The sequence below is a fragment of the Eurytemora carolleeae genome, unplaced genomic scaffold, assembly GCF_000591075.1.
Source record: "Eurytemora carolleeae unplaced genomic scaffold, Eaff_2.0 scaffold526, whole genome shotgun sequence".
In the NCBI taxonomy this organism is placed as follows: Eukaryota; Metazoa; Arthropoda; class Copepoda; order Calanoida; family Temoridae; genus Eurytemora; species Eurytemora carolleeae.
In genome coordinates, this window is record NW_019396417.1 from 136,807 (window position 1) to 163,010 (window position 26,204).

A 26,204-nucleotide genomic window follows, 5' to 3' on the forward strand; every position below is an offset into this window, starting at 1 on the left:
AAACCTAAAATTGGATTCGATGTTTCAAGATTTTAGCCGGCGCTCAATCGAAACCGGTTTTTGGCAGATTTGAGACGCGGCTCAAATTCATTGAATTCGTACTCATGGCCTAATAATAATTTTGCAGTAAAAATTGAAAAATAGCCCAATTTGTCGACGTGATTTTGCCTGTCCAACTATCCGTACTCACTTTCAAACCATGGTGGTTATAGAATTAATAGTACATTAACCCATCCAACTAATAATATATCTGTGTCCATGAGTAATCATGTAGATCATGTAGGCGTGAACTGTGAACTCGGAGAAAACTGATCTTTATTTAAATTAACAAAAGTTAATAAAAAGGTTACAATGATGAACTAAATGATCAATTTATTGATTAGATAATCCAATTTTATTTCTTGTATCCAACAGACTCCAGAGCCTCCTTGAGGGTGTCCAAGACCTTGTTGATGGTCTTGATGTTCGCGTTGTTTCCCATTACACCAATCCTCCACACCTAGATAGTGATTAGTGCATGATAATTATGAGTGTAAGATATAAGGTATTATAATCTGTGTGATGGGAGGGCGTATGCGCAAAGTAAGACGATTGTTTAAAACAAAAGATTTATTCCAAAAAGTTTAAACTCAAAAATATTTTCTCAGATAAACTTTTAATTGCATATTTTGTAGGGACTTAGTTACTTAGTTACTTAGTTACTTAGTTACTTAATTATTAAATCTAAAAGTAAACCTTTAAATTTTACATTTTCGCAGATTGTACATGTCGACACTCGACATTTTTTCCAGACAAAATTTTGTAGTACTATTATTTTGAATGTCTTTATGTTGTAAACAAAGCTAAAGATCTACGTAGAGATTTGTATTGATTAAAAATAGTTCAGTATAAATTTCAGGTCGGCAATGATATGCGAATTTTTGTGTAAAAACTAAAAAAGCAAAGTTTATAAAGCCTCGCATGAAAATGTAAAATGAAATTCGGATGATGACGACATTTATATTGTTTTCTAATACTAACTTTTCCAGCAGTAGGCCCCAGACCTCCGGATATTTCCACGAGATGCCTAGATTATTAAATGTGTCAAACAAGACAAAATAAAAGTAAATACACATGAAAATTTAATATATACATATGTATAACTTAAGTTTGATCGAACTGATAGAATTTCATTATGATTTTCTTATTTTCCCATTTAATAATAGATAATATACTAATATAATATTAATCAAATATTTAATATTTACAAAGGGTAATTTTATAAAATGGAATAATTTACTTTTTCATGCAATAGCTTGATACCGCCATCCAATCTACGCCTTCTGGAACCTAAAAGTGGAAAGGTACTTTACTCGATATTAATCTCATTATTACACATGAAAAAATATTTTAACAGTAGTCTTCGTTTATTTTAATACACTGATGATCATTTTTATCTAAGCTTTAATTACTAACCAGCTTTTATTCACATGCGACAAATATACAATACATGTAAACAATCAGAAGCTGTTAAAATAAGTGGAAATATTTTTTTTGTTGAAATATTGTTGTTAAGACATTTTATTTCTTGTAAATATGTTGAATTATGTATATACTTTGCTTATTTGTTTGTAAAAACGGCTTAACCGATCGGACCCATTTTTTTCCCGGGACCTCACATGATCCCAGGGAAGGTTTATGGATGTAAGAATTGAAAAAATATTGCCTTAAAAATGTAGATTTTTCATAATCCACGGAAAAAAAACGATAACAGAGCAACAATTAAAAGTTAAAGATGGGCACTAGTGTTAAATGTACTAAATTATAAAGAAGGGCATTGAGTCTTTGCCACAAACTCTAATTTTGTAATCCCTATATCTTTGCAAATCAATTTCGGAAACCGTAGATATTTCAAACTATGAATCCTGTTAGATCATAAAGTCTAAGTTTGAAATATCAACGGTTTAAAACCATCAGTGTGGCAAACACTCAATTCATTTGCCATAATATTTTTGCCATAATTACACTTGACATAATACTTTTGCCATAAGTAACACTTGCCATAAGTTACACTTGCCATAAGTCACACTTGCCATAAGTTACACTTGCTATAATGGTTACACTTGCCATAATTACAAAATTGCTATAATTACTTTTGTCAAAATTTTCTAATTTCTAAAAAGATATGAATCTGTCTTTTTTATTGTAAATGCGGGAAATTGTCCCATGAAAATTCTCAACTTTACTTTTCTCATTGTTTTAAAACAGAACAGTTGACACAAGTTCAGCTCCATATTTTCTCACAATGGAGGACCCTTTGGTGACCTTTGAGACCACAAGTAAGGGTAAACCAATGGTTCTCGAGACAGCAACAACTACACCTATGTAGCCAATGCCTCGTCTACAGAAGTGAAATGTTGGAAATGTTCGGTCAAAATGTGCTCAGCTAGAATTCGAACTGTCTCAGAGTTAGATTTGTATTTTGTATTTTATTTGTAATTAAAAAAAAAGTATATACATATTTGTGTTTGTTAATTCTAACCAAATTTAACTTTAATTATGGCAGGTGTAATTATAGCAGGTGTAATTATGGCAAGTGTAACCATTATGGCAAGTGTAACTTATGGCAAGTGTAATTTATGGCAAGTGTTACTTATGGCAAATGTATTATGGCCAATGTAATTATGGCAAAAATATTTATGGCAAAAATATTATGGCAAATGAAACTGAGCCATTCCTTTAGGATTATTTTTTGTTGTATTTTAAAAGAATAAATTGTGATTTAGTTGAGGTTTCGTCTTATCATTTTTATCTTAAACAAATCGCGGTCTTCTTGTATGAAAGGTGATACAAGAACATTATTTTATTTAGCAAGGTTTGCAAACTACGGTTTTATGAACCAATACATACCTTGATAGTATTTACAGTTGGAAGTCTGGCTGCTGGGTTGGATACAAAAAGTTCTAGTCCAAGCTTTTCTAATCCTTCGTGGAGAAGATCAGCGCACACCCTGTAGATAAAATTATTTGTTATTTAATCAGCCAATACCTCTTTATAAGTCGACAAGTCAATTTATAATTTGTCAACCATCTAAATTTTTTTTTAAATTATAAAAATTATGTAGTTAAAAAAAGTTTTTTTTTACTTTTTATATAATTATATCGATCTCAATTTTTAAGCAAGCCTAAATGGCAAATGTAACGTAGATTTCGAAAATGAAAAATCTAAAAATCGAGTTTTGATGAGAACCGAAGTACATTAAGAGCTTTATTATGGGACATCCTGTATATATCTTTATGAAACGCCTTATTGCATCTTTTTATTGCATGACAACATGTTTAATAGTATTTCTACCACTATCAAAGAGTTCTATCACTGGAAAAATGATCGGAAATGAAAAGTACTTTAATTTAGATTTAAAGAAGGTCTTAAATTTAATTTTATTCATTTTAAATGAAAATACAAAATGTTGTGTTTTTATCTCTGGAACTCAGGAGCGGATACAGGGGTGATGCATGATCCATGGAACGGCCGCTCAGTGCTCACCCGTGGAAAATTGCTCAAACCTGAAGCTAAATTGATCACCCCTGCGGCTGTAGCTTTAAAGATGAGCTAGGGAAAATAGGGATAAAAAGATGAAAATTCTAAATTCCAAATTTTAAAATAAATTCTATATAGCTTTCTCAAGAGTGTTTAGTAATTTTATATTTAGGTTGAATTTCGCACTTAAGTCAGCGTAAACTATTTAAACAAAGTCCTAAAGCTAAAAAATAGGAGAAGTGATTCAGAAAACTGTTAAACTTTTTGGGTGAAAATAGCATAACAATAATTTAAAACCTTTGCAATTTGAGGTCAGGATCAAGATTATATGCTCACTCTAGGGGTGAGCAAGAAAACAAATGTTGAGCTATGCGTATCCAAAGTTTTGCTCACCCCTAATAAATTCCAGTATCCGCCCCTGCTGGAACGGATCAATGAAAAATGGAAATAAATAAAAAGTTAACTCTACCTATGCCGTCTCCAACAGTTCTCTAGCCCCTCCTCTGCTAGGATGGCTAACCCTTCTCTGAGAGCGTACATTGAGTTGACCGGTCCTGTATGATGGTAAACACGACCTGAACAAAAAGCAAAGAGAAAAGATTAGTTCATTCTAAAACTTATAAATAGAAATTTAAAGCAACGGTCAAATATGCGTGTGTTTGTGTGAAATTCTACGTTTAAATATTAATTACTTTGAGTTGGAAATGATTTAAATTCCAACCTTTTCCAGGCCAGCAATTCCAGTATTCTCCCAGCCAACCCAGATCCAGGTAGAAAGATCGTGGAGCGGTTTTCCGGTTCTAAAAAGAAAATTATTTAACTTCATACTGGGAAGTACCTGGAAATGGTTTCCAGGTCTAAATTCGAAAATGTTTGAACTTTGTGTATTATGAATATGTTTTATGTGTATTATGAATATGTTTTATGTGTATTGTGAATATGTTTTATGTGTATTATGAATATGTTTTATGTGTATTATGAATATGTTTTATGTGTATTATGAATATGTTTTATGTGTATTATGACAGTAAAAGTAGAATATTTATATGAAGTATCAAAATGTGAGTTCAGGTTCTAAAGAAAAAAAATCTTTCCAACAAACTCAAATTTTTTAATACATAAATCTTTGCAACCTGATTCTGTAAAACATTGATATTTCAAACTTAGATTATTTGATCTAACAGAATAGTTTGAAATATCTAAGATCTACGAAATTAGGTTGCAAAGATAAATGGATTAGACAATCAGCGTCTGTGACAAGATATGGTATACGAGACAGCAGATTATCAAGATGAGGATTCCTACTATTATTACTATTCTTAAAATGTAGTAATAATTATACCTGAAAATGTTCTACAGCTCTGGAACTAAAGGAAATTGGTGCAGTACCCGGGGGAACACCTAGAACCTTCTGGCTTCCAGTATAGATAACATCTATCTCAAGTTTATCAGCCTACATTATATAAGATAAAAGCTATTAGGTTTTTCTTAATTCATGTTATGAATTCTTTATTTGATATAAATGCAACAAATAATCCTTCCTTTACCTCTAAAGGAACACCCCCTAGGCTTGCAACTGTGTCAACAGCAAAGAGGCAATTGTTGGCGTGGCACATTGCTCCCACCCCTTCCAGGGGTTGAACAACACCAGTACTACTCTCACCTGACACAAACTTGAGGATTAGCTTGAAAATATTACGTTGAATTAAAATTATTTTTTTTAAATGATTAATTACTGTGTTTTTAATAAAATACTGTTTTTTTGACACAGATAATTTAAATATATACTTGGCTTGTTCGTTAGTTTTTCTTCAATAAACTAACAACACGGTTATAGGAGATCATATCTTAAAAGGTTTTATAAAGAGAAAAACGCTAAAAAAGTTTAGCTTTCTGATTTTAGACATCATTGACACTTTTTAATATTTTTTTCAAATAAACTTTTGAAAGTGTTTAAGCATAACATTTGATGTCTACCACTGTGTAAAACTGGTTAAAACATCCCCCCTGGATGAACTGTGAGAAAAGGACGCCTTAACTGCAACAATAAAGGCTAAACAAGAGGGTTGCGACGCGTTCTGAAATCCTAGTTTAGTTTAAAAGATTACCGTGAGTAACAAAGAGTAGATTAGGCTTATACTTCTTAACTCCCTCTTCTAGCTCACTTTAACAAAATGTAGGATTAAATGACATCAATATTAAAAAGAAGAAAAATTACATCTTTAAAATAAATGACAACAAGAGTAAACAATATATGTACATCTAATACAGAACTATATACAGAGTAAAAAAATATATGTACATCATTCTACAAGACTACATAGTAAGGGCCATGACAAACTCCTGAAATTCAAACTCCCGAAATTCAAACTTCTTAAATTCAAATTTCTAAAAATCAAACTCCCGAAATTCAAACTCCAGAAATTCAAACTCCTGAAATTCAAACTCCTGAAGTTCAAACTCCTAAAAGACAAACTCCTGACAAGAAAACTCCTAACGAGAGAAACTAGAAATTGGTAGTTAAGAAGTTTCAGGAATTTGTCATGTCAGTAGTTTGTCCTGTCAAGAGTATGTCTTTCGGGAGTTTGAATTCAAGGAGTTTGTATTTTAGGAGTTTGTAATGGCGCCCTTGATCAACAATGATCGCAAAATAGCTCTTTATTTCCGCCATGTCCAAGATGTGGTCTGTGTCCAAGATGTGGTCTGTGTCCAAGATGTGGTCTTCCATTTTTTTGCTTTCAAAATTACCAGAGATTAAATAAAACCGTGAAATTGTCTAATTCTGAATGAATTGTCTAGTACGAAGAGAAAAAAATACTAACCTGAGGGTAAAGTTAGATCCTGTTGGAGTGTTTAACTCGTGTACAACAGCACCTTGCCTGTACAATATATTGTCATGTACAAATAGGGATGTTAAAGTTTTCATTTTTTTTTGAAAAACGATCGTTTCGTTATGAAAAAGACGCCAAAAAATCTAAAACGAAACTTTCGTTGTTAAAAACGATCGTTTTTCAAAACGATCGTTTTTTATAAAACTCGTCGTTTCGTTAACGATCGTTGAAGATGACCCATTGTTAATGATCGTTAACAACGACCATTCGTGAACGATCGTTATAGACGACCCTTCGTTAATGATTGTTAACGAAGAGAGGAAACCGACCTGAAAGGCATCTGTAAATATCATTGAGTAGTTTTTAAGAAAATATCAAGAAGTTTTAGCTCCCCCACAACTGTTTAACTTCATGTAAGACGACATTCAATAAAGTTGCATGTAAGTTTTTTTCAAAAAAGATCGTTTTTCAAAAACGACCATATTAATCAAATTTCGTCGTTTTGTTAAGGATCGTTAACGACAACTCTTCGTTAACGATCGTTAATAATATTGTCAATAAAAAATGTTTTTTAAACGGAACAAAAAACTTGATCGTTTAACGATCGTTTTTAAAAGCGATTAACAACCCTATGTACAAATATATCATAATCAATTTCATGCCCAAGAGAAAAAGAGTATTTATTCAAAGCAGGGTCAAACAAATCCAATAAATTTTTTCTCGCGTAGTCTTAGCACCCTAGAGACATTGTGAAATTAATTTCATTGTGATTGGGCCGTAAAATCTAAGCCTCCGAGAGAAAAAAGTGTGAAGTGTTTTTTTAACACTATTTACTTCTTAACTGTATTACCTTTTTGCCATATCTTGGCTACGAATTCCCCAGATCCCGTTATTGGCAATTAAGACGACTTGTCCAGGTTCTAACATATTCGTCATAACACACTCCATTGCAGCATGCCCTGCACATAAATTAATTTTGTAAGACAAGCAAATGCTAAAGAAATTTTAGTTTTAACTATTTATGCCCTACTTCACAATAAATCCTAAAAAAAGAATTAGTAAAATTTGTCAAGTCTGTCTGTGAAATTAATGATCTATAAATATTAAAGGAACTAGACTAAAATGATAGGGGGAATCAACCAATTCTTAAATATTTATTAACCTTTTCGCTCAAAGACTTTAAGTGTAGGACGCAAACTTGGATTCAAGAAATGTGTTGGCTAAATTACATAAGGAAAAACTAAATAGTATTATTATGACCCAAAGCCCGTGTACTTGATACTGGTAAAATGTTTAATAATTTTAATGATGTAGAGCCCTACGATAAGTTGGTTAGGGCTCATATATATATGGTTACTGCATGTTCTGCCAAGTTTTGTAAACAAACAAACCTGTTGCAGACAAGGCAAACGTCATTGGATTTTCAGTTTGAAAAAGATACTGTACTCCACTTTTTATGTCATCCATTATCTAAAACAAAAATATTAATTCAGTAAGCTAGTGTGTCCCACCAATGTGAAAGGTCGTCTTTGATCTTTAATTACTATCTAAGAATAAAATTTTTATCCAAGAAAAGGTTGCACGATTTATAAGCTTTTCATAGTAAAAAATTCAACTTTGATCATTTTTCCTTTTTTAAATACCTGTCCTAATTTACTAATGTCGTACGAAACAAATAAGAATCCGGCGGGGTTTGTTGAATTTTTTATAACCCTCATAAAAAATGTAGTTGTTTTTTCTGCATACGTTAGTTCGAATAAAACTAGGAGACAAGAAAACACTTGTATTTCAACATAGAAAGGTAAATAAAATTGTTATAGAATGAACGTTCCATCTTTTCTTTATCACATGCATATTTAACCATTTAAATTGATTTTCTCGAACTTTAATATGCCATTAATAGTTTTTACATAGGAGCTCAATGTACTTGAACTTTAATATGCCATAAATAGTTTTTACATAGGAGCTCAATGTACTTGAACTTTAATATGCCATTAATAGTTTTTACATGTGAGCTCAATGTAAAAACTATTTATATACTACAATTCAAAAACTTTTCAGCTTCGGTAAACTTCTGCCCTTTTCACCATTTCACTCAGATGCCGCTGTTCTATAGAAATTTATTCCAATAGACCAAATCTACTAGTTTGTCGTTTCATCTTGATAATTATATATTTCTCTTATATCTGACGAAAACAGAGTTAATTTGGCTAAATAATGAAAGAGACTTAATCATTAAAAGAAATAATAAGAAGTTTTAAAAATCCTGACTTTTGGCATGTCAACATCTAGATAAAGCGCCCCAAAAAAAATTTTGCTCAGAAAAGGAAACTTTTTTGTTATACTTTTGCTGTGTTGTTATATATATACCTTAAATGTCAATTATTGAAACTGTGTTAAAAATAATTGAAATTGAAAACATGGCGAACTAACGTTAAAATGAAGAGAAGGAGTAATTGTAACGAAGTAAAGGACAGAGGATTTGCTGTTATAACAGACAACCTCTCCTACTGAGCCACTACACCTGGTTGAGTCTAAACAAGCATTGAGAGTCGGGTTGTGGCAATTATAACATGTAGCTGCTGAGCAGGCTGCCCAGCTGATGATTCTTCATGCCTTTTACCACTAAATTAACTAGTTCTTGTGAGACCACAGTTTTCCAGCCTCAAAAATTGTCCTGATCCTTCGAATTATGAGGGACGCCTAGATTGATTGCCATCATAGCTTGACAATAATGACTTGGGAACAGACTTTATTCTGTAACATCTGAAAAGTGAAATGATAGCTGGAGTTTTCCACACCAGGATGACTTTTCTGCTAAATCAATGTTTTCCATCTGCAAGTTTAAGGTTTTGACAAATTTGAGGTCTTCATTCGGAATATTTTTTAATGCTGCAACTGGGCCTTAATATCATCAAGTAGATCATCTGGAAATTTATTTGCTTCACTGCCTTTGTCCTTTGTTGCAATTTAACGAGTTCTAAATATTGACCAAAATATTCTGAAAACAAACAAAATATAGAAATATGCCTGAATCTGGTGTACTTCAGAGTTGTATAATTTCTATACGGTTTTCTTCTTTTATGAGAAAGTTTGGTTTGTCTCAACGAAAAATTACAGGTTTTAAACCGTCATCTCAGGCAGTTTGGTAAACTTTAGTATCAACGAATTATCGCAAACCTATTTTATAGTCTAACATTTGTAAATATTCTAATTTTTATGTCTTAGCCTTACTTTTATTTTGCACATTATCTTCCAGATCTCCATACACTCACCCTTGTACATTCAATCACGTGGATTTAACCGTTCTTTCAATATTCCAGAAAGCTGTGACTTTCGATCCCAATTTGTCTTTTAAACATAATATTTTAGCCTTTTTTCTTAAATACTTTTTTCCCGGCCTATACACTTTGAAAGAAAAGTATCAAACAAACAAATCCGTAAGTTTGAAGATTGTTTAATTAAAGACTTCAAAACGCGTATGATTTCAAATAGAATTAAGCAACTGAATGCCTCTAAAAATGCATTGTTCAACACGGATAAAGGATTGCCTGGCAATGATGGCAGTTCAGCTGAAGACGCATGTTTTATAGATTTAATACAAATCAGAATTATTATGATGCAAAAAAACAAGTCATTATGGTTTATAATTACTCAGTATGATCGCAAACTTAACTACAGGCAAATTCACTTACCGGAAGAAACATGAACTTTGATTTTCAGCTAAAGGAATTAAGTTTTTGCCACAAACTAAAATTTTCTAATCCCTATATCTTTGCAACCTGATGGGTTGAACCTTAGGTATTTCAAATTTAGATCATTTGATCTACAGAAATGATACTTGGAAATATCTAAGGTTTACGACACTAGATTGAAAAGATAAAGGGATAAGAAAATCGGAGTTTGTGACAAAGACTTAATTCCATTCAATTAATGCATTTGCAGCTCCACTAACCTTCCTAACGGGCACTCCCTTCAATATTTCATTGTGAATTTGAATTATTTATTTTTCCTTCTCCTTTTTTATTAAAGATTTGTCCATGGCACCATGAATATAAATTGTTTGTCAGTTCCATTTATGAATCTGAACAAACCTATCAACTTGTCTAATTAACCACCATATTGTTGATTAATGACTATAAACAAACAAAAATTGGGAACGTCGGAAATATGAAATGAGTTCTTCTAACTTTCAGGCCATATATTTCCGCTCTTTTCAAGTTTTGGGAACTTCAGAACATTAGGCCCTAATGTGGTTCAAAAATAGTGTTTCTTCTGTGATTCTGTTGATTTTGCAATCTGCAGTGACTGCAGGTGGCAGTTATATGGTTGGAAATATTGCAATGAAGTTCGAAAATGTCCTGTACGAACACCCATTTATTGTATGGTATAAAGAAATTAAAAATTAATTTAGCAAAAACTAAAATGTTCTATTTCCTATATCATTGCAACCTGATGGTGTTAACAATTGATTTTTTTAACTAATAGAATTTATATATAAGGTCTGTGAAGGTTGCAAAGATATAGTAGTTAGACAATCAGAGTTTGTGGCAAAGACTGAACATCTAGATTTTTACCCTTAGCACGTTGACAAATTTTTCTCAGTAAAATTAAACAATAAGATGTATTTCTAAAGCACATTAAATCAACAATGGAAAATTCTTTTAACACAATTTTCCTATTTTGAAAATGAAAATCTAAGATGCTGCTCTCTCACTGGAAGAATTATAGATTAGAAGAACGAACAAATAAAGTTCAAATTCATTATCGTGAGGAAGTCAGATATGATATGGTTTGATAACAAGTTTTGGGACTTTGTATAATTTCGAGTTTTTCAATCCCCCCTTTTCCAAATCTCACTTCTGACAGAGCGGTAGAAGTAATTTTATAGATAAAATGGACCTTGGGTATTATTTAATCATATGATATTTGACTATACTGGTTATATTTGGTGTTATCAACTTATCAATGGCAACTTAATTAATACAAGATTCCATAATTTTAGTTTTGAACAGGTTCGCATAATAAAATACGTGGACATTGTTAGTTGTTGAATGATCTTCTAAATTAGGGGATTTTTTCGACATTTTTTATGTCTAATGGTTTTGATTCTACTTTAGTTAGATGCTACTCCTGGTGCAGCATACTATCACTTCTACAGTTTTAATTGTAAGTTTAAATTTCTTAGATATTCATAGATAATTATATATATATAAAACATTATACAGATTGTACATCTCACCTTTAACAATAAATAAGTAAGTGTGAAGTGGGATCCCCACAACCACAAAGTGTGGAATAGGAAGACGACCGTTAGACTCAAATTAGGGTGTAATATATTCCAATAAACATGAAACACAACAATTCAGGGTAAACGGACTAATTTCATTTAATAAGTGGATTTTCAATTTACTGCTACAATTATTTTCTTTAAAACATCAAATTCACATCATATTACTTAAATATCGTCTGTCTTTCATAGTTCTGCTTTCCCAATGTAATAATGTAGTTCAGTTAAAATCAGAAAACTCTGAAATACAAAGACGACTTTTAAACTCAAGTTAGGGCTTAAACTAGTTTAATGATTATTAGACATAGCAATTGTACAGTGTAAATAGACCCCTTTCACTTAAATTGTGCGTTGCTTAGTTACTAGTAAACATATCTTCTTTGTAAAAACATCAAAACTCTTAAATATTGCAATAATGTCGTCTTTCTATTCCATTGTTTTCTGGTTATCGCTGGTTATTTCTGTTCATTTTAATTGTCTAACCTTAGTGAATTCAGGATGCAAGTGTCCGATGGTAGGTAGTGCTTGTGCCTGCAAGATTAACAGTGTTGTAAAAACAGTTTATTAAAAAGAATTGAAAAAAAAGATTTTAAAATGGAATTTTACTTTAAATATTTTGTTTTCAATAAAGATTGGTTAGAACGTTTGTGTACTTCTTCTTTCACTTGGTTACTCATGATCTTACCACCTAGCAAGCAATCATTGCAATTAAACAACCAATTTGAAGAAACCTACCAAAATTTTAAAAAACTAAATTTTAAAAATTCTGATCTTAATAGTATTTTTTAAATCTTAAAAAACAACTCGATCAAGATTAAACTCATCAACAAAACAAGGACCCATTGAGCCCCCCTCCCCCAAAATATAGATATACTTTTCATAAATATTCCTTATCCGATAATGTCAAATATAGATATACTTTTCATAAATATTCCTTATCCGATAATGTCAAATAATACAGAACAAGGTTCGACGGAAGGTCAGATATACAGTATATATGGCAGTCGAATATGTGAGTCGATGTGAAAGACATAAACAGTTAAGACAGATGAATTATCAACATGTGAATATTTTAGATAAATCAATATTCACTAACGAATTATAAAATATCTGAATTGTTCAAAAGATGTATTTTATTTTATGAACAGTTTCTGTCATAGAATCGATCTGTTTATATACCAGTGAATATTCTGAGGTATGTTTTATATCTAAAATATGAGTGGTATTTGTGTTTGAATATATGGTTCTCTCCACGTATCTACCGTATCTACAAGTGTAAGAAGGTGTTTGTGCTTTAAACTTCAGGTAGAAACTGGTAGGTGCTTATCAACATGTAGTCAAAGGAAACGCCACAGGCCGAGACTAAAAATCATATTTTAAACGTCATTTCTTCAGACAGAAAGACACCGGCACAGTGAGAAGAATAAAGATTTATTAGAGATAATAGATATTATATTATTAGTCAGAAGATTAATTAGATATGTATTTATATTCTGTTAACCCCGATAAATATGGTGGTAAAAGAGGTGGAATAAAATTAAATGCCACAGACCGTCATAAATTAAAGTTAAAAAAACCTTTGAATTAAAAGTATAGATTTTTTTTTAAATGATAACAATAATCTTAAATGCCTCATTGCCTTTTGAAAAACGGAAGAAATGTAAAGTAATTTTGTTCAGAGAATCAATTCGAACATTAAGATCATATAGGTGGTTTCGACCGGCAAAGATAAAATACAAATAGTCAATATTTGAAAAAATAACACCTCTATTGCAAACATGATTTTGCTGTGAATGAAAGTTTACACCGGTTAAACTTGATTTGATTTTCTTGTTTCATGTTTTTAGATAATACTAGCCTTATAGGGCGCTTCGCGCCCATCTTCTAAATCAATTGTAAACATGTTCTCTTTGTGTACATCGTAAAACAAAACAAAAATAATTCGCGGATTTTCACAAAAAATTTCGTGGATTTTCAAAATTTTCAAAAATTTAATGAAGATCGAATTTTGATGGAGACAAATATTTGAAATTTTGATCATTCATAAACCTTCCCTGTGGTCATGTGATGTCCCACAAAAAATTTGGGCCCGATCGGGCCGTTTTGACGTTTATTGGATACAAACACCCAGACAGTCAAGCCAAATTTATATATAGATATTATAAGCAGAACTACTACTTTTCTAAACGATAATTGCGTGAATGAAGTAAATGGTTTGTTTACAATTACATGCGAATTTTGAAACAAACAAAGTTTATACTTGATCAGATTTCACTCTCAGAAAAGAAAACCATTAAAACTTATAGCTTTCAGCAGATATCGGAGAATATTTCGATATTTTGTAAAATTTGTAGTTTTTACAAAAATTAGAATTATTTTTTTGTGATATGTTTAAGCACTTATACAGTATACACAAGATAAATACAAAGAAATTGAGTATTTGCCACAAAATCATTGCAAACCAATAAAGTGTTAGATATTTCGAATATATTTCTCTGAGATCAAAAAACGAAGTTTGAAACATATAAGGTTAAAATCATCAGGTTGCAAAGATAAAGGGATTAGAAATTTTGAGTTATGACAGAGAATAATTTTTTGTTGAGAGTTTAAAGTTATTTTATTTGAGAAAATTGAATCGTTTAGGTTTAAAATCTTTTGATAGCGTATACTTTACAACATTTTCTTTTACTTTTTTCTCAGCCGTTGTGCCAACGGGGCTGTATCCCTTGGAAAACATTGCTTTACAATTTCCAGGGAGGGTCTTAGCCCCAAAAGCCTTCCCCCCTGTATAGACTGTAAATTGTATAGGCTCCCGTGACAAATAACAACATACTTTATAAAATACTGTGAGTGATCGGTTTAGACTTTTGTTACAATAATATTGTTCAATATACAATAGTTGTATTGTAAATTATATTAAAAACTCTCGCTGTGAATGAGTATAATTCTGAAAATGATGCATTTTTTTACATTTGTTAGTATCCAACCCGTTAAATGTTTTTTTTGCAGAAACTATTTGGAATGATGTTAAACGGATAAAAAATATTTATAAAAAGAGGGTTAAGCTAGTTATGTTCTCATTCGCGTAAGAAACAATTACCTAATTTACGGATTGAAAAACTGCCCAGTTTACCTATAAAAAAAAGAAATTTATGATGACCATTTTCTAGTGAAAGTATAAAAAATTATCAATTGTTTCCATTTATTCTAAAAAAAGAAATTATAAGAACTGTTTTGCAAGTTTTTTAAATGGGTAGGATGAATTTCGGTACGTCAATGAAAAAACCTTTAATAAAAGGCCTTTTTTTATCTAACGCCTGGGGGCGTGGGATGCCCCAAAGGAGTTACATAGATTGAGAGACCCCTAATATTTATAGAGTTAATGTTAAAAAATATAACCTAACATATGTGTGTGTGGGCTCAAATCGAACCTCAACTGCTAATAAACAAGTTTAGTTCAAATCAAGTTTGAACTAAATCAGCTGCGAAATTATACAGTGAGTCTCAAAAAACTTTCTAGTTATTAAAATAAACATTTTAATCAAATAAACTAATTGATACAATGTGGAATATTGATTAATTGAGCTAGTTAAACCTCTAGATATAAAATGTGTTTTTGGTTCTACTTATACAGGATTAGTAAAAAAAGTGTGATCAGCGTAGTTTTTATCAAAAAAAATTTTTTCATGAATTTATTATGCATGAAATTTCTGCAATATTTTGAAATATTGTTAAAAATATTTGATTTTTACATGATACATAAAAAATCTGCAAACCTTTTTTCTTCTTAAAATCTAAAGTAAAGAAAATAAGATATATGTTAATGTGTAATTTTTATCTAATCCTAAAATTTCATAAAAATCAGACTCATGGAAATAAGAAAATTCGCAAAATCGTAACAGGAAAATTCACAATTTTTCTAGTGTCATGTATATTTTGAAATAATCAATCAATTCAGACGGATATTTTGCGTTAACCATATATGTTGAGCACATTAATACCTTAGATACCTGCAGCAGGCGTTCATGCAGTGGTTCCCTAGATGCATAAGTCACATAACTTCTGTAGGTTGATACATATTGTGAAAAAATCGTTTTTTCCTAACGGTACTCTTAATAGCGTTGTGTTGTCTGATCAAGTATGAATTAGAGTTATCAATGTTTATAATTCTGAAAACGATTTTTTTTCAATTGTGGTTAAGTATTGTTAAAACATTTGTATGAATATATAGAGATAGAAATTACTTATTAAGAGATTTGATATTGTTTTTTTTCTGATCATAGATTAATTAACAATAACAGAAAGAATACAAGATATCGTCTTTACAAGATTCATGGATTTTTCGTTCACAATAACCCTGAGGCAGAAGCCCAAAGGAGTTACAACCAGGCTCTATTTCTGGAGCATACGCGTAACTCCTTTTGGTTTCTGTCTCGGGGTTATTGTGAACAAAAAACCCATAAATCTTGAAAAGACGACATCTAGTGTGATATCTGTTCATGTTAATTAATCTGTTTTCAATATTAAGATGAGTTTCAGGACTTTTTTGAAAATATTTCTCAGAAATTGTAATTTGGCTTTAGAAGTTGAGAAACATCAAAATATTAGCATGCTTACCATATTAACTCTTGATTTGTTGTTGAATTTAGATTTAAAAAATCGTTTTTTTTACGAACAAAATCCCAACAATGTTTCAAGTTAATTAATTTTGATACCAAAGGAAATTTATAATACCAAAGGTGGTTTAGTATTCCATTGGTGGGATTTAGATATCCTTCTATAGGGGTTTATAATTCCACTGAAGGTATTTAGATGTCCATCCAGGGTTTTTAAAATTCCACTGAAGGGATTCAGATATCTCTCTTGGGGGTTTAAAATTCCACTGAAGGGATTCGGATATCTATCCAGGGGATTTATAATTCCACTGGAGGGATTTAGATATCCTTCCTGGGGGTTTAAAAATCCACAGGAGGGACTCAGATATCTTTCCAGGGGGTTTAATTTTCCACTAGAGGGATTCAGATATCCTTCCAGAGGTTTTAAATTCCAAAGGAAGGATTCAGATATTCTGAATCCTTCCAGCGGAATTAAAAACCCCTTGGATAGATTTCTGAATCCCTTGAAGGATATCTGAATCCCAATCAATCCAGAAAGATAAAAGAACATTGAATAGAACAGGAAATAAAATCTTGATCCTGTTATAACGGTTTAATGAAATGAAGGAAGTGAGATCCTCCTTTTTTTCTTTCCATGCATATTTAGATTTTACTAAACAATTGTACAAAATATATTTCATTAATTTGTAATGGTTAGTGCTGAAAAGTGGAAATTCATAATTATAAATCCTTCTATATTTTGTTTTATTTCAATTAAATATAGATATATTAACATCGAAATGGCCATATCACAGAGAACATCTAGATTATAGACATGTAACAATATAACCTACAGAATACAGGTATTGTAATTTTTTGCTAAACTGCACTGTTCAAATTTCCAAAAAAGTGCTTTATCGATTTAAGGTGTATACTGTATTTATTTTGAAAGGGAATTTCGCTGAATTTATTCGTTCTGCAATATGTGAATTCTAAAAATTACAAAATTAAACTGCAAAAAGATTAACAGTGAATTAATGATTTGTTTTCATAAAATTTCAAAACAGAGTTCGTAACAGTGTGGTTTAGTCTGTGATAAATAGTTGTGTTACATAAAATGTCCTGTTTTTTTTAATTATCGAAAATAAAAGTAATGGTTAAGTTAAGTTTTGGCATAGCTTTAACAAACAACTAATAATTATGAACTTTTGATGTACAAAAAACTTAAACGAAAAGACGATATGTTAGTTTTGCTGAGAACCTATGCTTTTTTAAAATGTTTTCCTAATTAAATTTGTTTTTAAAGAACAGTGGTAAGAGAACTTTTTGAATACTTGTTATGTTTGTGACTTCTCTTCTGACCCAGAGGAAACTAGCCATTGTGTTTCTGACCTAAGGGTCTGGATGTTTGGTAACGTCAATTTGGTAAGGACAATTAGTTAATGACAATTTGGTAATGCCAACTTGGTAAGTGACAGTTTGGTAACGATAATTTGGTAATAACAATTTGGTAAGTACATATAAGTGACAATTTGGTAATGGCAAATTGGTAACTACAAAAAAAGTGACAATTTGGTAATGACAATTTGTTAACGATTTAAAAGTCACAATTTGGTAACTACAAAAAAGTGACAATTTGGAAAGGACAATTTGATTGCTACATAAAAATGACGATTTGGAACTACATAAAGTGACAATATTGTAACCAAAAAGTGACAACTAGGCATATAACTACATAATTCATGGGCGAATTCTTGGTAACGTCAATTTGGTAAGGACAATTTGGGAATGCCGAGTGCTGTGGCTAGAACAGGCTATTACAGTGACAAAATTTAAAGAAAATTGCTAAGAAGAAGAAGCTTAAAATAATCGGCTAAAATCATCATTCAACATTTAAGAAGCCGCAGGGCTCGGCCCCCTAGCCCATCCTAGCTGCAGCGCTCGGCCTAGAAATTTACCTAATCTAACCCAAAATAAAATAATAAATTGTTTATTAATAATTACAAATATGAATACTTTTTTATCAAAATTTTTACCTTACCAAATTGTTATTACCAAATTGTCATTACCAAATTGTCATTACCAAATTGGCATTGCCAAATTGACATTACCAAATTGACATTACCAAATTGACATTACAAAATCCGCCCATCGATATAAGGGGTTTCCAACCAAAAAAAGGTTAAAGGGAGTGTTTATTAGCGATCAAAAGCGCTTTTTTATCGCACTAAGCCTATACCCCCTTTCATTTTTCGCGAACACTCCCTTTAAATAAGATAAGTTTGGCAAGTGAAGTTTGATGGGGAGTAGACGTGCATTGGGGAGCCGATTTTTTCATCTCGATATTTTCCTTAAAACTATTCGATAATTATTTGTACATTTTAAGCGATCGTTAACAAAGGTATAGTCGTTGACGACCGTCAAAAAAACGATCACCTTCTTTAACAAAACGACGAATTAAAATAAAAACTACTTCTCCGTTTTTTAAATTTTTAAATACTATTCTTTTCAAAAAACAGTAGTTTAATTTTCTATATTTTCTGGGAAACGATCATTTCGTTATTCAGAAAAGTGAAAACGTTCCGTCTCTAGGTGAAGCAATGGCTAAAAGAAAATGTTTCATAATCTTTCTTCTTTTGGAAGACATAAAATTTGGCACACTTTAAATGTACATTAGACAGTTTAGTTTTCTATTCCTTTTCTTAATATTTGTGCGTATGAGTTGGAAACTTCAATTTTTGACGAAACCTTTTCCTCGGAAAGGGACGGATATTCGTCATGTCTCGGTAACTTATCCACAAATTTTCTTGGAGGATTTTCTGGTCGTCTTCGTTTTGGTTTTGGTTTGAGAACAACTTGAGAGTTGTTTTTAGCTTCCTGAAGCACACGAAACATTTCTCTAAAGTAATATTACAATTGTTTTGAGGAATACAAGCAGTTGATAGTTAAAATAAATGTAAGCTATGCTATCTCAGATAATCAATTAATTTTCTGAAGCCGGTGAACTATTATGAATATGAAATATTAAGCGACAGAAGAATATCAAATAAATTTAATACTTTAATTTGCACACATTAAGTGGGCATTCAGCAGTAGGTCCGTAGTCTCATTTCTTGGCCCTTAAAGGAGCCATGGTGTCTCTTTAGTCAACATTTTTTTGTAATCCTTATTTTCCTCTACTGTTGTTGTACTTCAACTTCAACTTTTCATTTAAGTTATAAAAACAAAAAGTATGATAGGGGTGTTAAATAGTACTTTTTTTTTGATTTAGTGCAAAAATCTTCATTTCACATTTTTAAAAGCAAAAAATGCTTAATTTTACAATCATAATATATTTCTTCCATTCGTATTTGAAAAAAATAAGAATTCTTATTAATAAAATTGCGCGAATGTCGCGTTATTATCCCATTTTGTTCTCGACTGTACAAGTCGACCAGAAAATTGATAAGAGGAACAAGAATTGAGACTATGAATAAAGTGCGGACAAATGTTGATTAAAGTTGATGCAGACAAAATTTCTTTTCAATATAAAAAACATGTAATATTGATGAAACTTTTGAAAAATGTCTCAACTTCTTTTTTTATTTTTTTTTTCTAAATCCAGTCAGCAACGAAATCATTCTTAATGTCTTTTTGTTGAAGGTTTGTCGAATGTTTCACCCAATTGTAACGTTAAGTTTCTTTGTCCCATGAACATATTTCTGCAATAATACAGTCTAGGAAAGTAGTGGTACAAAATACAGTCTAGGAAAGTAGTGGTACAAAATACAGCCTAGGAAAGTGGTGGTGCAAAATACCCATGTCCGAAGAAGCACTGCCTCTTTATAAAAATTTAGAGTATCGATGTATTTAAAATTTATTTTTTATTCTTCTAATGCAAGAAATTATAATGTTTTCCACAGTTGTAAATCGGGTGGGTGAGGTTCTAGGATAACAGACTCAGAAGTTGACTTTACAAAAGGAAAATCCACAACAAAAAGTTAATTTTTAATAAGGAAGAAAATATTTATCTACATTAATAACATTAAAATATTTCTCTTGTTGCTCTCCTTTAATATTAGACCGCTAACTTTTGTAATTTGTAATTTTTAAATCTAAACTGTTCCCTGGAAATGTTTACTTTGATATTTCAGAACATATTCAAAACATAATCATTCAGTTATTTAAAAACAATTAAGCTTAACGGATAGGATCAAAGGATACCTTACCTGAAAATTGCCCTATACTCGGGATTATACTCAAGACTGCAATAATCCCGACATTCTCCAAAATCTGTCCTGATACTTAGAGTATCTGTTTGTTTCATCAGAGTATCCTGGGCTGAGTCAGGTCTAATGTCCTGATCTGTTCTGATGTCCTGAGTAGACTCCGTCCTAGAGTCTGAAGTCGGAGATGGTTCCGTTTGAGTCTCCTTGGAGCAGAACTTATTCTCCGACCCATCAGAAAAGCCAGAGGATAAAGTATCAGATTCTAAATCAAACTGTCCGCTCATTTTCAGTTCATCCTTTATAACAAATAATAAGTTAATTTTTTGTAATGTAGTGAATCAAAGAATTAGCATTTTATGTTTCTAAACTAATAGATAACACTTATTTCACACTTCTGTACCTGTAAACTTGTAGCTTTGAGTATTGCTCCACTACTCCCAACATGGTAACATTCTTCCTCCTTCTCAGTAAATAAATCTGTGCCACACACTTTACGTGTCGAGCTGGTCAAACTGGTTTTAGTTTCTCGGTCATCTTCCAACCCGAGTCGGAAGTTAGGTTTGCTTCCATTTGTGTCCTAGCAAATCGAGTTTTATAAGAAAGGTATAAGATGTGAATGTGGTTAATGTCTTGTATTATATGGGTACAAACAGTTAAGATTTAAAGACTAAGATTTTATGACTTTATAAGTAAATGGTAAATTTCCGTTAAACAAACGAGAAAATATTAAACTAGTGAAAAATAAACATATTAAACATCAAAAACAGAACAGTGTATAAGAATAAAAATGAATATATTGTTGTAAACTAACCGGCAGCATCTTTAATTGTTTCATGCTGCACTATAACAGCTTACCTAGCTCACTTCAGTTTCATCTCTAATTGGATGATGTGATAGATAGACAGATCGATATTACCGCCATGCAATTTCTATTGGTTCAGCTTCAGAAAAGACACCAAACACATGACTGAACCCTGATTGGATCAAGCGCTAATGGAATCTGCATACAAGTGTGACCTGTTACCAACAGAAGATTAGGCACCAGTGACCATTCCCTTGTGCGAGGGAGGGGGTGCAGAGGCGCCATGATCCCCGCAAAAATGACCTCCGAATCGGAGGTCATTTTTGCGGGGATCATGGCGCCTCTGCACCCCCTCCCTCCTTGTGCTGTGCATGAAATTTATTTGTATCAAAGAAACTTATCACTTGCCTCAAATATTGATTTTCCTATCTCTATTTCTTTGTAACCTGATGGTCTATAAAAGACATTTCATATTTAAAATTTTGACTTTTTGTATATCTTTCATATTATAAACTAACCTTTCTGATTTAACAGAATTCATAGTTTGAAATTGAAATATTATAATAGGTCTTTTAAAGCTCTATAATATGATGATATCATCAACTCCTTTGTTTCTCCGGGGAGGGGGGTGGGTGGCGGTGGGCTTGCTTATTGCTCAGCAATTAATTTACATTTATTTATTGGGGTTCTGTTGGGGGGGGGGGGGGGGATAATCTACCCTCTTCTCCTTCCTGATGGGACTGAAACTAATTTCAAACAAGTAAACAATAAAAATGGAACTTAACTTACAAATCTCAATTTATTTTGGTTTAATTTTTCAAAAGAAAGAATCAATTTTAAGTATATTTTTAACGTTATTATTTCCTATCTGAACAGGTACAGAAAATTCTTGTTTACAAATCGTTAAGTTTAGCATTTAAGTCACAATAAGACAATAATGTTCATTATATTAAAAAAGGCGGAAAGGAATTGATTCTATACTGCACCAACTCTGATTTTCTTATTTCTATATCTTTACAACCCAATGTCGTAGACCTTTTCTTAGATCAAATAATCTAAATTTGAAATATCAAAGATTTACACCATCAGGTTGCAAAAGTATAGGGATTAGAAAATTTGAAAATTTTTGCTTTGATTGAATGAACATTTAATACTGAGATATTTTAATTTTTTAATAAAAATTACATGTTTTGTTATTGGTCTATGTTTAGAACTTGGAATACTTTGAACTATACAAAACTAGCTAAAAACTATGGCTTTAATAAGAATATAATAAACAAATGAATTTAATAAAATTAATTGAAATTGAAATAAACCAATATGTTTTTATCACTAAAAAAAACTTGAAAATAAGTTATTTCAAAATTATTTAGTTATTATGTTAATAATAGCGGAATCTAATATTTTTCTACAAGCTCAATTTTAGTTGACGACAGATGACGGTAAAGTCTGCTGCCTACATCACAAGTTAATATTATCTTCGCTGCCGGAGAACGAAGATCTCAGTTGGAAGAAAATAGTACGAAGTAACCCAATCAAACAAGTAAAAATAGAAACTGTGTAAAGTAAGGTATTAATCCAGCCGATGGAACGGGTACTCTGGAAACTAAAAAAAACAGTTCTTACTTTTAGAAGAAAAAGCAACATCTCTATTGAAAACAGTGGGTCTCAAAAAACAATAATTTTCGCAAAATACGTCAAATTTGAATTAAATAAATCTAATCTTATTTTGTTCGCTTGAATATGTTTCCAATCTGGTTTAGTGAATTAGGCAAAGTTAAAAATTGTGCAAAAACACCTATTTCGGGGAAATTGCATGGTTTTGAATTTTGATCTGTGTTATGCTCATTCATATAACATTTATGTCATATGTGTCTTGTACAATAATTTTCAAATATACAAAAGAAAATAAAACTAGCAACCCATCCATGACCTACCCATTGTAAACGCTTTTGTTAAGAACTGTGTTCTAGCCTGTGCAATAAATGTGATATATTTGTGTTCAGTGCTCTACCAACACCAGTCTAAACAAAATGTTCATGCAAAAACATTAATGGATTTTTAATGGGATGAAAGTAAATTTAAGATATGCTTTCAATTGAAAACAAGTTAATTTTTAGGAATTATTTCCAATGAGCCTGATATTCTGAAGTTTAAAAAGAAAAAAACGGATGATAAACTTGCTTTATTGCATAAATAAAGCTTAAAATGTAACAAAACAGCATGCAAAGAAAATGTGAAAAACTTAGGTAAAATAGATCAAACATTACATTCACTACTTATAAACTTTTTCAAAACACAACAACCTACCTTTATATCCAATTTACTCACAGCTGTTTCAGCACTTTCAATCAGCATTCCAGACTTTTCTTCCGCTGTCAAAACACCATGTACTACTTGATCTTGATCATTAGTTGCATTAATGTAAGGTTCATCAGTCTCTTCCTCGAAAGATGTATGATTATCTCCTGAAGAATTCTCAATTTTTTCTATTGGAACCTCTTCTTTGTTTTCATTGACTGGGTTATCATTGTCTTTAAAGCTGACAGCTGAACCAAGCTGTTTAGAAATTTTTACATTAACATGGCATTCTTGATCTTCAGGTTGATCCTTGATGTTGGATTTACTCATTTGCTTCACACAATCAGCCTGTAGTAATTCGGAGCAGAGACAGATAGAAAGATTCCTTCTGAAAATATTTTCTTTAATGGTCTGATCGGTACGTTTAATATTCTGTTCGTGGACTATTGATTTTATCTTGAGAATTTTTAAGAATTTATCAAAAAATGTTCCATTCTCTTTCCAATACCTGAACAAAATATTCAGCCGATTTTTTAAAAACTTTTTATATTATTTTTATATTGTTTTTATATTATTTTTATATTATTTTTATATATAAATTTGGCTTGTCTGTTTTTTATTTTTGAAAAATTTTGAAAATGCGCAAAAAAATATTATGAAATCCGCAAACTTTTTTGTTTTTGTTTTATACTGTACAAAGAGAAGATGTTCAGAGATAAAGCCACAATTAAAAGTTGAAATAGAAGATGAGCCCTAAAAGTCTAGTTACTTTATAAAACTCGTATGCATAATACATATTTATATTTTCTCCAAAGAAAACGTCTCTGTTTGACATAAACAATTGGTTCTTTTATGTTAGTTAGTATTTATCAATCGTTTTAAAAGATAATGAAAAGCTTATGGTTTTATGATTTATGATTATATATATTGACAAGTTTTATCTAACTCTTAAAAATATGATAAAGATACTGAACTACCCGGCGTTGTTTGTTGCTCACCAGTCTTCAGTTTGTAAGGTTGCCCGTAATCAAAATTCTATTCGATTAAAAGGTTTATTGCCAAATTAATGCCTCTTTCCCATCATTGTTATTGCGGTTTTCCGTTCTCCATGGCTTTTATTTTTTATTTGATAGGAAAGAAAAACGGATGTTTAAACGGTTACTTATATATACATAACTTATACCTAGGGTGTAATGCAAGGAAAGTTAATTGCGGTCGTGTATACTCTGTGTACATATCAAAACCAGTCTTCTTTGGGCGGAATTTGTAAACAAGAATAGATGCATTAGTGTTCGTTTACTATCCGAGGAGGTTAAAAACATTAAATTTGATAATTTTGATAATTCACATAATAGTTTCCTATGACCAGAATATTTCATTGATTTTTTAATAAAAAAGATGGATCCCATGTCAGGCTTTAACAAACGTCTTTTGTTTACATTACCGTCCAGAGACAGTAAACTGCAGTACACAAGATGCGTACACTTCTGAAATAACTTTCCTTGCATTACATCCTTGACTTATACATCCTCACACATGCACACCAATATATGTTTATGAATTTCAAAACATTAAGTATATATGTATATATGGATATGTATAATTATATAGCGTATCTGTTCGTTTTCTTTTTAGTTTTAAGGTGACGTAATTTTTAAATTTATAATATACAAACTGAACCTAAGCTTTCACAAAAGGAATTGAAACAATTATCATAAAATAACCACAACTACACCCTAGTTAACCTGTTGTGTGTGTTTGCCAGGACTGAATACTCCTCACTAAATATTCTCCCTTCTCCTCCTCTTCCTCTTCCTTCTGGTCCAGCCTCCGAAATCAGCCTTTTCTTCTCAACCACAAGGCTTAAGATCTAGAAACATAAGGAACTTATCAATAACAGAAAAAAAAGAAGAGTAGAATTAGAATCTGGGTCTCCATCCCTTGATCAAACAGCCTAACAGGTAAGCTAAAGTTCATAGAAAGCTTAAAAATAAGCTGATATATTGTTTCTAAGAAAAGTTTTATATATTTTTCTTCATTCATTCATAAAATTCTATTTATAGTGTGTGACGTTAGTTATCGAGAGATACGAGGATGTATTAATAAAGTATTAATACATCCTCGTATCTCTAATTATATTATTATATCTCTATTAATAAAGTCTTAATATGTCTTCTACATAATATAGACATTAAAAAAAATTAAAAAGCATCTTTCTCAATTTTGAAATTTCTGGAAATAATAATTAAAAACAGAAAGGGTTAAAACTCGTTTATAAACACTGTAAACATATTTATCCAACATTACGAGTACGACTTTGTGATCTCGCGGCTTCTCTAGTTTATATTTTTTGCACAAGTAGTAGAAAAGCAAATTTATCTGTTTACATGTAAGAAAGTCTAGATATTTTTGTTTTTCCAAATAGTTTTTCATTAATAGGAGTTAAGATAAAAACATGTAAGATTTTAATTGCGCCCATCTTCTATTTCAACTTTGACAACATGTTGCTCAATTATTCTTCAGCATTTTCTCTAGATAAAACAATACAAGTTTTGAGGATTTACATTTTTTTCGTGAATTGTCAAAATTTTAAGAAAATCAAAGATTTTCGTAGACCATTTTTATTCTGTGCATCCATAAACCTTTCCTGGAGTCATG

The 26,204-nt window shown here is 31.1% G+C and overlaps 2 protein-coding genes and 1 long non-coding RNA gene across 8 annotated transcripts in view; all 3 read right to left on the reverse strand.

The window, feature by feature from the left end:
• Window positions 1–298: 298 nt before the first annotated feature.
• On the reverse strand, window positions 299–12,199 carry LOC111702916 (serine--pyruvate aminotransferase, mitochondrial). The gene is made up of 13 exons (XM_023474724.1): window positions 12,124–12,199; window positions 7,742–7,820; window positions 7,201–7,309; window positions 6,342–6,398; window positions 5,628–5,683; window positions 5,067–5,182; window positions 4,862–4,972; window positions 4,241–4,319; window positions 3,989–4,094; window positions 2,890–2,989; window positions 1,280–1,329; window positions 1,021–1,066; window positions 299–499 (listed from the first exon to the last, which is right to left on the reverse strand). Exons 2-13 carry the CDS (start codon window positions 7,815–7,817, stop codon window positions 395–397), a joined length of 1,011 nt encoding a protein of 336 aa, XP_023330492.1. The 5' UTR covers window positions 7,818–7,820; window positions 12,124–12,199; the 3' UTR covers window positions 299–394.
• Window positions 12,200–12,905: 706 nt separating this feature from the next.
• On the reverse strand, window positions 12,906–15,107 carry LOC111702913 (uncharacterized). The gene is made up of 3 exons (XR_002765523.1): window positions 15,040–15,107; window positions 14,741–14,773; window positions 12,906–13,002 (listed from the first exon to the last, which is right to left on the reverse strand). It is a non-coding gene; the product is annotated as an uncharacterized LOC111702913 (long non-coding RNA).
• A 3,189-nt stretch (window positions 15,108–18,296) lies between these two features.
• The window catches only part of LOC111702914 (bicaudal D-related protein homolog), a 34,844-nt gene continuing 26,936 nt past the window's right edge, over window positions 18,297–26,204 (reverse strand). For 5 of the 6 annotated variants that reach the window (XM_023474719.1, XM_023474717.1, XM_023474720.1 and 2 more), the window contains 5 exons: window positions 25,292–25,416; window positions 23,556–23,934; window positions 20,844–21,020; window positions 20,444–20,739; window positions 18,297–19,134 (listed from right to left, as the gene is read on the reverse strand). In XM_023474719.1, coding sequence (XP_023330487.1) covers window positions 18,918–19,134; window positions 20,444–20,739; window positions 20,844–21,020; window positions 23,556–23,934; window positions 25,292–25,416 — 1,194 coding nt within the window. In that variant the 3' untranslated portion in view covers window positions 18,297–18,917. Of the gene's footprint in view, window positions 19,135–20,443; window positions 20,740–20,843; window positions 21,021–22,309; window positions 22,852–23,219; window positions 23,270–23,555; window positions 23,935–25,291; window positions 25,417–26,204 lie in introns of those variants that run through there. The other variant, XM_023474721.1, reaches the window with a different exon arrangement.